Here is a 13,536-nt window from a genome sequence, read left to right as displayed (position 1 = left end):
GACCAAGAGTCATGAATTTATATTTTTATTAGTGTTTTTAGCTTTTGTTTGGTAATGTCCTGCATTTACCCTGAATGTTCTACATTTTATGGTGCCTTGTCCTCTCTGGGGGTTATGACATCTGGTCACTCTGGTGCCATCTGACTTCTCTAAGGCAGGAACCTGCCTTATGGCCAGACTCAGTGATGCTGCCATTGCATATGGCCAACAGCTCCCTTCTTCTGACAATGGCCAGCACAGGAGTTGGTGAGACAACCCTCTTGGATCTTCCCTCTGGAACCTAATACTCTCACCATCAAGCTCACTCTGGGAAACCAGGCTTGATTTTGTAGACAGGTCAACAACAGAAGACAAAGGTGGTTAGCTGCCTTTGAGTTGACTCTGGCTCATGGTGACTCTGTCAATGAGACACCTCTTGGACCCACCATCTTCAACCACTCTGCATAGTTCCTTCACACTCCTAGCCATGGCCTCCTTGACTGAGTCTATCCATCTGGTATGTAGTCTACCTCTATCTCTTACCCTTCTCCTTTCCTAGCATTATTGTCTTTTCCAATGAGTCTTGTCTTCTCATGATGCCGCCAAAGTACGATAGCCTCAGTTTGGTCATCCTGGCTTCTAGGGAGAGCTCAGGTTCAAACTGTTCCAGTACCCATTTTTTTGTCATAATTGGACTCCCCCAATGCCATTTAACACATCTACAGGAAGAAAGATCAGCCTTGTAACCTACCACCCAATTGAATAAACCCTCCAATACTCCACGTTGGTCACTGTCTTCCCAATCCAAAGGCACAACACAGATGTGAACAAGTGCCTCCAGCTCTTCTCACCTGAACCTGCTGCTTCTGTGCACTCAGCATGTTGGGGTCAATGGACAGCGGTCCAAGCACACTCATCATGAGCTCCTTCTCCATCAACCAGGGGCGCAACTGGCCTTCGGCAACCTGGAAGCTTGCCAGTTCGTTGGCAGATTTTTCCAGCTTCTGCTGGCGCTCCGCTGTCACTTGATTGGCACGGGTCCACCTGGAATCTGTGGGGCAGAAATACCATGGTTTCCATGAATGCTCCCCATGCTGCTTGCTGAGCACAGGTAGGCCAGAATCTCTGGAGAAATGTTTAGCCCTTGCATAATCCCACATTGACACCAAGGACCTTGGCCTTTGCTTCCTGCTTTAATCCTGGCCTCCTCAGCCAAGTGGGCTCCTGTTTTCCAGTTCACCCTCCCTGTCATCCTCTCATGCATCCGGCTTTCAAGCAGCTCTTGATTTTGAACCTAAATAGCTTTCTAAGATATTCCAGTGTGTTGTTATTGCTATTATGTCCCTTCAAGTAGACCCCAATTTGTGATACCCCTCGTCTGCAATATTCTTGGCAATATTTATCCAGAGGAAATTTGCCAATGCCTTCCTCTGAGGCTGAGAGATAGTGACTTGCTCAGTGTGACCGAGTGAGTTTCCATGACTGAGTGGGTTTGGGGTTTTTTTGAGGGATGGGTTCTTTAAGGGGTGATTCAAGGTGTTTAGGAGGCTTGCGGACAGGTGAGCCCCGGGGAGGGGTAAAATTACCCTAGGAAAATGTATGTATTTTATTTTTAAGGGGGTCTGGGGGCGTATGCAAGTCATTGTGCCCCACCGGGGATGGAGGTGAAAATTGTTGCCCACCCCTGTTTTAGCTAAAGATGCGGATGATGCAACATGACAATCTGTTGCGTTCACAGCATCCGCTCTGCCTTAAACAACAAGATGACTGCCAGGTCTCAGCTGAATGGCAAGGACTTCCTTCACACATCTCTGAAGGGCCAGTTTCTGAATATTTCCATACAGTTCCAAGTACTGGCCTAATTCCTACACAAACTGGGTGCACCTCCTATCTATAAACAGAGGTAGAAGCAAGTTTTTAAAAGTGACTCAGGTGGAAACTGCGGCACACCAAGGATAGCCTTTTGCAGATATTTATTACTGTTTAGCAAATATTTACCTTGGTTGCATCCATACTGCAGAAATAATCCAAGCTCAATGCTATGGAGTCCTGGGGTTTGTATTTTGTTCTGACACCAGAGCCCTCTGATAGGCTAAATATCTCACAAAACAACAGTTCCCATAATTCTATAGCATGGAACCATAGCAGCTAAAGTGGATTATTTTGACTGTGTGGATGCAGCCATCGTAAGGTTTTTTTTTGGGGGGGGGGGGACAACTGACCAATTGACAGGCTGACTGTTTATGTTCACTTTAGACACTTCAGTACTGTTTTGCCCTTTAACTTTGCTTTGCTTTCAGTGCACACAAACTGTGTGCCATTCATTTTTTTAAATTAAAAATACTGTGTACAAAATTATCATCAGGCTATGCATATAAGTTATATGTAAAACATAAATGGATTTAATGTTTAGACTTGGGTCCCATCTCCAAGATATCTCATAATGTATATGCAAATATACACATACTTAAGTCCTCCAACGTCCGCTTCCAATTTCCTACTTCTGGCGATTCAGGATATTTCTCCAGGAGTCCAGATAGGGACTGCTTTGCTTTCTGGACCTTTACGGCATTCTGCTCCAACTCAGCCAGAAGTGCCTGCAGAGGCAGAGGAAGGGAAAGCAAATACATAAAATAAAAATAAGACAGCAACATTAGGCATGGTAAATGTTGTGTTCGTAGCTCTCGCACATCAGAAGGAAATCATGGGGAGAAGGAGAAGCTAGAGTGCCTGACAATTATTTACGAAGGATGAAGTGATTCCCAAACTCTAGCCTTCCAGGTGTTTTGGACTCCAGCTCCCAGAATCCCAAACCGCTGGACAAGATGGATGGGGCTCCAGGAAACTGAGGTCCAAAACTTCTGGAGGACCAGAGTTTGGGAATCACTGGATTAAAGTGTCCTCCATGTTCCAGCAAGGGCAGAATTTATAAAGTGATACCAAGCCAATACATGTAATATACTTGAACTGTTTTTCAGACGCTCAAGTCCACCTGGAACTTGAGCCATTCCTATGCAAACACACACACACACACACACAAACCTTTAAAAATTAAATGTTGAGGCATATCAGCTTGCAAATATTCACCCCAATTTCGCACAATAACTAGAGAGAGGTTGCTAAAGAGGGATTTGCAAAACATAAAAATTGTTCAGTTCAAGCACATATGGAGTGCTGTATCAATCCTAGGGGGACTGCCAAATCTTGAAAGAACTGTCGATTCCAAAAAGAACATTTGTGTTGTATAGAATGATATATTATGTAAGCCTCTTTCCCCTTTATGTGATTATGGACAGCTTCAAAGAACGTATATAAACCGTGTGTGTGTGTGTGTGTGTGTGTGTTCCTTCCAGACCTTGTTGTGCTCCGCCTGAGCTTTCACAGTCTCCGACTTCGTTGGTGAGGAGGAGGCCTCCAAAGATTTCAGGGTCCTCTCCTTTGACTCCAGCCACGTCAGGATGGAGCCCACCTCCTCCTGGGTGTCCCTCATCTTTGCCAACATGGAAGACAGCTGCTCCTGACGCCCCTGCAAGGTGGCACCCAGACCCTCATACTGTTGGTTCACATCTGACATGTCACACTGGATCTCCGTCAGATCTAAAGCAAGAAAAAGAGAAAAGAAAGCAAATTTGAGCTGGAAAAACCACTCAATGTCAATATCTGGTATACAGAAGTACAGTTCAAGCTGTTGCGTCATGGAACGAAACTACAACATACTAAGTATATCGGCTGGACAGATTATTTAATGGCAAGGACTTTATGCCAGCACAATCAGCATGCGCACTTTATAGAGGAAGAATTTAGAGACACAGCTGTATTCGTCTGTACAAATCAGTATGGAAGGGGATCTTGTAGCACCTTTGAGACTAACTGTGTGAAAGATGTTGTAGCATAAGCGTTTGGAGACTTGGGTTGCATCTGCACTGCAGAAATAAACCACTTTAACTGCCATGGCTCAATGCTATGGGATTTGTAGTTTTGTGAAACATTTAGCCTTCTCTGTCAGAGAGCTCTGGTGCCACAACAAACTACAAATCCAAGGATTCCATTAGCATTGGGCCAAGACAGTCAAAGTGGTGTCAAACTGGATTACTTCTGCAGTATGGATAACAGCCTCAGACTGCCTTGTGATTCTGGAAGACCAGCAAGACACCACAAGACACACACACAAGACTCACGTGACACTCACGCACAACAGGCTGGGCTCCCTCACCTTTGCAGGTGTGATATCCATTAACGCTGCCAACAGAACTTCCCCCAGTGGGCAGCACAGAACCTGAGCAAAACGACAAAGGAGACAGACAGAATGACAGAGACAAAACGCATTAGTGATCCAGGCACAGGGAAAATCTTCACTGGCTTCCTCTTTTGTGGCGAGAACACAAGCCCTTTGTGGCACCCCAATCCAGGACGATTAAGTGTGAATTATGGCATCTCTGTCAACTATCAAGTTTACTCTCTCATGCAAAGGTAGTATAGACACTACTCTTTTCATGCTGTAAAACCTACTGTTACTGAATCACGCTTCCCTGTCTTTTATGTTTTATCTAACCACAACGTAGCAGAAAGAAACTGCACACAGTTGGAGTGTGTCCATACTGGCTTAAAATAAAATCACAGAGTTGGAAGGGACCACAAGAGCCATCCACTCTAACACCATTCTGCCATGGAGGAAGACACCCTATCTCCTTCCTACAGAATCCAAGGATTTGTAGTTTGCTGAGGAAATACTTAGAATTCTCTCCTAGGGATCTTAAGTCCATTGCATTGCAGTATTGGTTCTTGTTCTGTTGTTGTTATCCACCCTCAAGTCGATTGTGACTCATGGCAACCCTGTGGTTGAGACATCTCCAAGACTCCCTATGTTCCACTGCTCTGCTTAGGTCCTACAAATTCATGCCCATGACCTCCTTAATACAGTCCATCCATCTGGCATGAGGCCTTCCTCTCTTTCAGCTTCCCTCTACCTTTCCTAACATTGTTTTCTCCAATGAGTCGTGCCTCCCCATAATGTGGCCAAAGTATGACATCTTCAGTCTGGTCACCTTAGCTCTTAGAGAGATTTCTGGCTCGATCTGTTCTGGGATCCATTTGTTTGACTTCTTGGCTGTCCATGGTAACCTCAGCACTCTTCTCTAGCACCATATCCCAAATGAATTTATTCTCTTCCTATCTGTTTTCTTAACTGACCAGCTCTCACATCCGTACATGGTGATGGGGAATACAATGGCTTGAATGATTCAAACTTTCGTGCTCAGTTGTATGTCTTTACATTTTAGGATATTTTCTAGTTCTCTCATAGCTGCCCTCCCCATCCTTACTCTTCTTATGATTTCTTGACTGCAGTCCTCACTCTGATTAATATTTGGTCCCAGGTATGAACATCCTTGAACTGTTTCTATTTCTTTATGGTCTAGGTTGAATCTGTGTACATTTTCTGTGGCCATTATTTTTGTTTTCTTTATGTCCAACAATATTAGAGAATTGCAAGGCAAACAGAGAGCCCCAGGAGCACATAGGACAGAGTTATGACAGTTAAACTAGTGTCGTGTGTGCTACAATTCTGCAGTCTGGATATGCTTTAGGTAGAAGCATGAGATTGGCACATCCTGATGGCAGCTGCTTCAGGTAGATGCCATTTGATGCAAGTTATGTGTGAAAGGGTCCTTGCACCCCCTTTAATTCACCCCTACTACACACATAATCAATCAGTGGGTGCAACAATGTGCTGGGAAGATTATTCCCAGGAATAATCCTCCTTTCCACCATTTCAGTCATTGTTGCCTGAGACCCATTTCGTGTTACCCAGGCAACAAGGTAGATACCAAAGAACGACTGCAGGAAGTCAGGCATTGTGGAACTGCAGGAAGCAACCGCACACAGTCTAAGCAACCCACAGATTTTGCATTTGCATGCATCGATGCTGCAAGGGGGGAGAGCCACTGATGCAAAAGTACAATTTCAGCGGGTTGTCGTTGTTGCTGTTTCGGTTGAGGTACACTGCCTAGGTAATGTATGGTGAATGAGGATGTGAAAGAGGGATGCAATTGTGGGAAGACGTGGACAAAACTAGCACAGCACATGACAACAGACTGTTCTACAACACGCAGGGATTTGCTTTTGTCTTGCAAGCTCTCGTCACTCTCCCAGTCAAAAAAAGGAGTTAGGGAGCTATTAGGTAAAAGGTTGGAGACTGGCATAGCTAGAAGAGGGTGGTAGCCATAAAACTATTCTTTGGTTGGTATTCAATGTTCCACATTATATCTATATATGTATATATTAGGACTTTTGCCCCTGCTACTAACTTCAGCAGATAATTACATCCCAGAGGAATGGCAGGTGTGTTCTACTTATGTTCTCAAAGACTGGGGATATAAATCTTGCTTTATTTCATTCTCACAGGTGACAAGGAAAACTTGCAAAGCTTTTCTCTTCTGTGAGTGAGACTACAAGAGATGTTGCATTGTTAAAATATTTTGTTGTATTTTCTTGCTTCTTGGGGGGGGGGGGCAGGGATCCCATTGTATATTAAGCAAAAAAAACCAAACACCTTCAAATAAACATTCTTCTCACTCCTTTTCCCCATCTGTTGTCCTCAACCAGCTTTGAAAAAAACTCTAACATCTGTTTTTCTTCCTACCTGTCTTGGATTGTGCATCAGGAGCTGTAATCTCAACAATCAAACTCTCCAGCGCCGTCCCTCTCCGGTTGATCTCCTCCACAAGGGATCCCCTTCCTGTCCATTCATCCAGCAAGACCTGGCAAAAGGACACAGACAGGGATCAGATAGTGGCCACCAGCAGGTAGGCAATGCCACGAATCAGCTGCGATGCTTCAGGACATCAAGCCAACTGCCCAGGGAAGCTCATACTGTAAGTAGACTTCTATGTTGGGTAGTGTGGCCCCTGCCCCATGGCTCCTGCTTCCCATCGTCCCCACCAGCTTCCTCCCTTTGCCCACCTCAATTTGCTGCATCCGCTTCTCCAGCTCATGGGTGCCCAAAGAAGTCTCTGTGGCTGGGATATTCGCCTCTGTTTCTTTCAGCCAATGTCTGATGGACCCAACCAGTTTTCGGAATTCGTCCAACTGCTCCTGGCAGGACGATGCACCTTTCTCTCTGGGGAGAGGGGAAGATAGGATAGGCATTTGTAAAAAGAAAAGAAAACACTAGTATCCATCTCATGCATGCTAATACAGTGAGCCCTTGGTATCTGCTGGGATTTGGTTCCAGGATCCACTATGGATACCATAATCCACAGAAGTTCAAGTCTCATTAAATACAATGGCATAGCAAAATGGAGTCCCTTGAAAAATTGCAAAATCAAGGTTTGCTTTTTGTAATGTATATGCTTTTTGAGTATTTTCAAACCATGGATGGTTGAATCTGAGGATAAGGAATCTGTGTATACAAAGGGCCAACTACAGTCATCTTATGCACATAGACTTTCATTCTCTGCAACCCATCACCTGTGGGGCCATTTCGAATGCCACAAGCCTCAGTGGGCAAGTGTATAGTCTTAGGAGCTTTAGTTTCAACTTAACAGCCATGTACAAAGCCAGCAGGGATTCCTTAGTTCCCTGGCAGTGCCACAGAGGATGCCATCTACTCACTCTGGGAGGCACCATTGCTGGAGAGACTCGTGAAGCAGCTGTTCAAGGCAGCCTGCAACTATCACTTTGTCATGAGACAGCTATAAAGCTCTTGTTTCCTTTTAAATCTTTAAACAACCTGGAGATTTAAACTTGAGAAGACTCACTGCCTGTGACCTCTCTTTATTTCCTTCATTGGTAACTCATTCCATCTCCCTGAACCCACTAAATACTACAGTGTTTAAGAATAACAGTGATAACAAAGCAGTTGTGTAGCACTTCCAAAATGATTTCATGCATTTTCTCCTGGTCAGAAATACACCTGGTCAGCAATACTTCCAGATGGTTGCAAGACTACTGGTCCCAATCCTGCAAGGAGTAATAAGTCATACATAAAAGCGTACAGGCAAAGGATGGGGATGGAGGGATGGAGCAAGTGGCATTTCCTTCCTAAGTCTGGAAACAGATAGTAATTCCTGGGAGGGCTGAAAGTAGTCAGAGATATTTGGCTTTCCATGGAGGATGCCTCTGTTTCTTCACCTGAACTGCCACAAGTATAGTTAAAAAGGGTTTTCAGAGTTTTGATTAGATAAAAACCTGTTTTAATAGGGATGATAAATGGGATGTGAATCCAAAACATGGGCAGCAGGGATTCCTCCTTCAAGCAGGCATCTACTCTGGACAGAATAAGACACCATCAGTCTCCAGCCCCTTTTAATACAAAGTGTTGGAGGTACACATGGGAGGATTCTGGATGACCGTGAGTCTTTCAGCTCTCCTCAGCTTCCTGTGACTAGTCTCTTCCACAGGATATCCATCAAAGGTCATCACCACCATCGCCAAACTCCTCTTACCTCTCCCTTGCTGTTTTCTGCAGCTGTGCAAAGTCTTTCCGCAAATTACGCACTTTCTCCTGGTGCGAAGAGGAGCCTGCCAGTGGAAACGCACAAGAGTTGAGCTCTGCGGTCAGACGTTCCAACGTTTCCAGGTCTTCGTGCCGCTGATTCATTTCAGAATTGACCTCCTGGAAGCACAATATGGAGGAGAGCATGGATGAGAACTGATAGCTACACACGGTCCAGCACAAAACTCAAAGCCTGTTCCTTGGGACACGTTCACCAAAAGGAGAGACCAAGCAACTTAGGCCAGTCCCTGGAAGCCACATGTGATGGAAGGAAATTCTATTATACTCAAGACTGAACAAATGAGACATTTTCAAACCTACTGAGACCATCTTGCCTCAAAGCACTGAACATCTGGAAGGCTTTCAGGACCCCCAAAAATAAAGTACAGTCATCCTTCCTTATCCACGGATTTTTTTATCCATGGATTCAAGCATCCACGGCTTGAAAATATTCCAAATAGCAAACCTTGATTTTCCATTTTATATAAGGGGCACCATTATATAAATGGGATCTGGAACCAAATCCCAGCGGATAACAAGTTCCCATTGTATGCATAAAACAATCAATATGCTTTAAACTGATATATATGAAAAAGAAAACTTTAGTCAAGGGGAGGGATTGCATAAATTAAGACTTTAAAGGAGCCCATCCTGTGTGAAAAATGAGGGATACACTCAATAAATAAATAAACCCAGCATTGTCCCTCATAATAAATTCAGCACCCTCAGTAGTCTGGAATAAAATCCAGTGCGGATTCACCACTGCCTCTGACACGGAAGCATTTGGTTTCCGCTCTCTGCTCTCCCAAAGAGCCTCCGCTGTACAGTTGCTGCTCACCTGGATCTGCTGGGAGAAATGAGCGATATCATGGTCTGGCTGGTTCCCCGAGGCCAGGAGTCGGGCCCGGCTCTCCGTGAACTGCTCCAGCTTCTTGGAGAGCTGTTCGTACTGCTCCACTTTGGGGAGAAGGTCCTTCAGGGCGTCCTCCTTCTCTTGCTGCTGCCGACACAATCTCCCGAAGCGCTCTGTCACCTCTGCCAGCTGGCTCTGCAAGGCAGCCGCTGTGGTCCTCTCGGCCGTCTCCATGAAGCGTGTCACCATCTCCCGGGTGGCTTCTAGGCTGCTCCTCTGCCTGGCCATGTCCTGCTTCAGCTTCTAGGAAGAGGCAGGCAAGGAGAGCTCAAAGATGAGGCTCAAAGAGATCTCTCTCTTTCCACTGAACCCCAAATGCAGAGAAACCCACAAAGTTATTCAGACCATGCAGAAATGGGAGGAACACCTGCTCCCCTTTAATAAGGAGGATGAGGAAGAAGAAGATGATTAGGAGTGGGAGGGAGAAGGAGAAATAAAAGGAAGATGATCAGGAAGAAGAGGAGGAGGAGGAGAAAGAAAAAGAGGAAGAAGAAGATGAGAAAGAGGAGAATAAGGAGAGGAGGAAAAGAAGAAGAAAAGGAGGAGGAGGAGGAGAATGAGCTGGATGAGGAGAGGAAAAGATAATGAAGAAGATGAGTGGGATGGGTAAGGAGGAAGAAAGGGAAGACAATGAGAAGAGAAGAAAAAAGAGGAGGAGGAGAAAGAAGAAGAGGAAGAAGAAAAGAATAAGGAGAAGAGGAAGAGAAGAAGATGAAGACGAGGAGGAGGAGGAGCAGGAACAGGAGGAGGAAGAAGAAGAAAAAGAAGAGGAGGAGGAGGAGAAGAAATAATCCATTGACAGGAAGCTGAGCAAAAAACTCTCTCACCATGTTTGTAGCAAGGGCTTCCTGGATGGAAGTAGAGGAGAAAGTGGCAACGTCTTCCCGGTGGAGGTTTCCCTCTATCTCCGCCATGGACCGGACGAGGCTCTCCAGCCCTTCCTGGGCGCTCTGTGACTGGGCAATGGCCTTCTGCAAGAGGTCTGAGTGCTCCGCCATTCGGCCAGAGAGACTCTGGAAACGGCTCACAATGGAATCTGGGGTAGCGTTGAAGGAAAAACAGCAGAAGGTTAAGAAAGGAATGGTTAACACCACATGCCACAAATAAAGGCAAAGCTGTTCACCCACATTCAGATGCTGGCATGTGATGCCATTCCTTGAGACCAGAGTAAGCGCAAGACATTTTGGCAAATGAGCAACAAAAGTTACTTTTCAAAAAGTAATGTGTGCCCATTAGTTATCAATATTTGAAAATGAACAGACTGTGATTACTCAGTGACAAAAAGGTAACTTGTTACATTTCTCCTTACGCCACTAATTACTTTTCCATTACTTTTTGCTACTAAGGGAGTGACTGCAAACAAGGTTTGCATCTGCACTTCAGAATTAACGCAGTTTGACATTGCTTAAACTGCCATGGCTCACTGCTATTGAATTCTGGGGTTTGTAGTTTTGTGAGATATTTGGCCTTCACTGTCAGAGACCTCTGGAGCCACAACAAACTACAAATCAAACTGCAATGATTCTGCAATGTGGAAGAAACCAAAGCATTCTACACAGATACCTGTGGTTCGCTGAATGTCTCTGTGGTCCGGCATTGGGGCTTGGTGTATCTCCAGAAGAGACCGTGCCGCCTTTTCAAGTTTCTCCACAGGCACCTGGTGTTCTGCAAGATCCTCCTGAAGATGCTGGGGAAATCAAGAAGAAAGGGATAGGACAAGAAACATCAGAGCAGACACACATATATGGGAACCTGTTAACTGGATCCATCTAAACTGGATGTGGGAATCCTACGGGTTGTGGGACTGAAGATACCAGTGTTTTTTCACCTGGGAAGGGGATAATGCGGGTTGCAGTCCAGCAACATCTAGACGGTTGAATGATTCCCATCATGTTCTAAACTAGCAAGGGACTGAGTCTCAAAACTGGCTTAAAACTCCACATCTCTTGAGACCTAGCAATCTCAGAGGTAGGTAGACAACCATTTCTAAGTGGTTCTAGAAATCTCAGAGGTAGAACACTGAACACTGGTTGTCTGGTGTTCAGAAAATGCGCCCAACACGCCATGAGACTTCTTCCAATGAGAGCCATTTCTTTTGCAAGTAAGGCAGGAGTTCTAATTAGGCTATGTGTTAAGCTCAGTTCTTATCATGGACCTTTGTCCCAGTACATCACACAAGAAAAAGCATATGATCAAACCCTCTGAAAGTCAGAATATATCAGACTTCTGTCATCTGGACTTTTCTTTATGGGGGGGGGGGACCGTTGAAGCCCAGATCAGTCCCACAGAGGACCATTTTGGATACAACTCACTCACCTTAGCACTGGCCAGCTGCTTCTGCAAAACGGCTGGGTCAGAGGAAATGGGTTCGGAGATGAGCTTGGCCACAGTAGCCTCACTCTCTTGTATCCACATCTGGAGGGAGTTTGCCACATCTTGGAATTGCTGAGACCGATCCAGCAGCATGTTCAGGTGAGAACCAAGGGCTGTGCACTGCGAGACACAGGGAAAGAAAAGGTCAGAGGTGATGACGTGGATCTCAATCAAAGGCTATTTAACTGCAAAGCTTGTATTCTGCATGTACAAAGGCAGCCACCCGCCCCAGTGCCTGACATTACCAGGACAAGGCTGTCAGTTTGACACCTTGCAGAATCATACTCAAAAGCAGAAATAATGCAGTTTATCTTGACTTTAGCTGCCATGGTTCAATGATATGGGATACTGGGATTTGTAGTTTTGTTTTAACCATCCCTGCCAGTGTGCTCTGATGCCACATGAAACTACAAACCCAGCATTGAGCCACCACAGTTAAAGTGGTGTCACGCTGGATTATTTCTGCAACATGGGTACAATCCTACTTCTGAGGGTGTAGGCTCAAGTATACAAAAGCTCATGCTACCAACTTCTTTCTTCCAGTTAGTCTCAAAGGTGCTACAAGAACCCTTTGCAGACTGATTTTCCAGACTAACGTGGGTATGTCTTTCAATTCTACTTATTGGAGAGCAGGAAGCCTTGGAAAGAGATTATAAGAGGTTAACAAGGTGCTCCATTGCCAATGGTTTGTACAAGACTTATCAAGACATAACAGCAAGGCAGGCAGATGCTAAGCTTTGGGAACACAGTTCAGCAGCACAGCATATGATGCTCAGGCATGGATCCAGGGACTGCTTTTCCCCTCTTCCTTTAAAACCCAGATTCTTGTACCTTGGAGTGGAGAGCACTGTATCTCTTGGTGGCGTCATCCAACTTGCTCTTCACCAATGCTCCAGTGGCTGAAACCTCTGGTCCAGTTGCACCCACTGCCGCCGCTGCCCCCTTCTCTGCATCCAACACTTTCTGCCCCGACATGGTAACAAACCGCAGATCCCCTTTGTGGGAGATCACATCCTCCGAGAAGCTGCTCTGCCGGCGGAGCATCAGCCGGAGGGACTCGAGGCTGCCGTCTCTTTCGTGCATCTTCTCCAGCTCTTGCTCGGCCGGTCCCAGCCAGGCCTCAAACTCCATGTGGTCCCGCAAGAACTTCTGCAACTCATCGTGCAACACCTGTACCTGTTTGAGCTGCATCTCCGACTGCGACAAAGTGATGGCATACTGGTCCTTCAGTTGCTCCAGCTTTCCTTGGAGTCTCTGCTTCTCTGCTGGTGCAAGATTGTGCCCTTGTTTGTCCAGAAAGGCTTGGGCCGACTGTGTGGATAGGAGGACGCCTTGCTGCTGGGAAAGAAGCTCTTGGTGGTGGGCCTGGAGGAAAAACAACAAAGTCCATACATCAGGTTTAATTTGGGGGCACTCGGGGAGAGAAGCCTCTGCTACCTTCAGTATTTAAACTCAGGTTTTTCACTTGACTCTCTATCTGCCAGATCCCACTAACCTTCAAGTTTTGGTAGTGCAAATCGAGATTCTCTTCCACTCTGTCTGCATCCACCAGCCAGCCGTCGGGAGCATCTTGGTACCTTGCATTTCCCTCTCCTCTGGCTTCGTGCCCCATTGGCCTCACCATGCCTTTGGGGAGCTCTCTGGACTGTCCCAATGAAGACACCCAATGCAGAAGGGATTCAATCTTGCTCTGGTTTTCTTCAAAGTCTTTGATCGCTCTGACCTGGAAGCCAAAGTGGGAGTAGAGCATTTAAGGAATCAGGTAGTTTTAAGGGGT

The 13,536-nt window shown here is 45.7% G+C and overlaps 1 protein-coding gene across 13 annotated transcripts in view; it reads right to left on the bottom strand.

Moving 5' to 3' along the window:
- The window catches only part of MACF1 (microtubule actin crosslinking factor 1), a 255,271-nt gene that overhangs the window by 87,881 nt on the left and 153,854 nt on the right, over positions 1–13,536 (bottom strand). For 11 of the 13 annotated variants that reach the window (XM_042440379.1, XM_042440382.1, XM_042440387.1 and 8 more), the window contains 13 exons: positions 13,255–13,482; positions 12,591–13,124; positions 11,703–11,879; positions 10,950–11,073; positions 10,214–10,422; positions 9,312–9,629; positions 8,424–8,593; positions 6,940–7,096; positions 6,620–6,737; positions 4,193–4,255; positions 3,335–3,576; positions 2,447–2,576; positions 831–1,030 (listed from right to left, as the gene is read on the bottom strand). In XM_042440379.1, coding sequence (XP_042296313.1) covers positions 831–1,030; positions 2,447–2,576; positions 3,335–3,576; positions 4,193–4,255; positions 6,620–6,737; positions 6,940–7,096; positions 8,424–8,593; positions 9,312–9,629; positions 10,214–10,422; positions 10,950–11,073; positions 11,703–11,879; positions 12,591–13,124; positions 13,255–13,482 — 2,670 coding nt within the window. The remainder of the gene's footprint in view (positions 1–830; positions 1,031–2,446; positions 2,577–3,334; positions 3,577–4,192; positions 4,256–6,619; positions 6,738–6,939; positions 7,097–8,423; positions 8,594–9,311; positions 9,630–10,213; positions 10,423–10,949; positions 11,074–11,702; positions 11,880–12,590; positions 13,125–13,254; positions 13,483–13,536) is intronic. The other 2 variants (XM_042440384.1, XM_042440389.1) reach the window with 1 other exon arrangement.

This window comes from Sceloporus undulatus, chromosome 9 (genome assembly GCF_019175285.1).
Source record: "Sceloporus undulatus isolate JIND9_A2432 ecotype Alabama chromosome 9, SceUnd_v1.1, whole genome shotgun sequence".
In the NCBI taxonomy this organism is placed as follows: domain Eukaryota; kingdom Metazoa; phylum Chordata; class Lepidosauria; order Squamata; family Phrynosomatidae; genus Sceloporus; species Sceloporus undulatus.
Note: the sequence above shows the minus strand (reverse complement) of the source record. Positions and strands in the feature narration are given on the sequence as shown.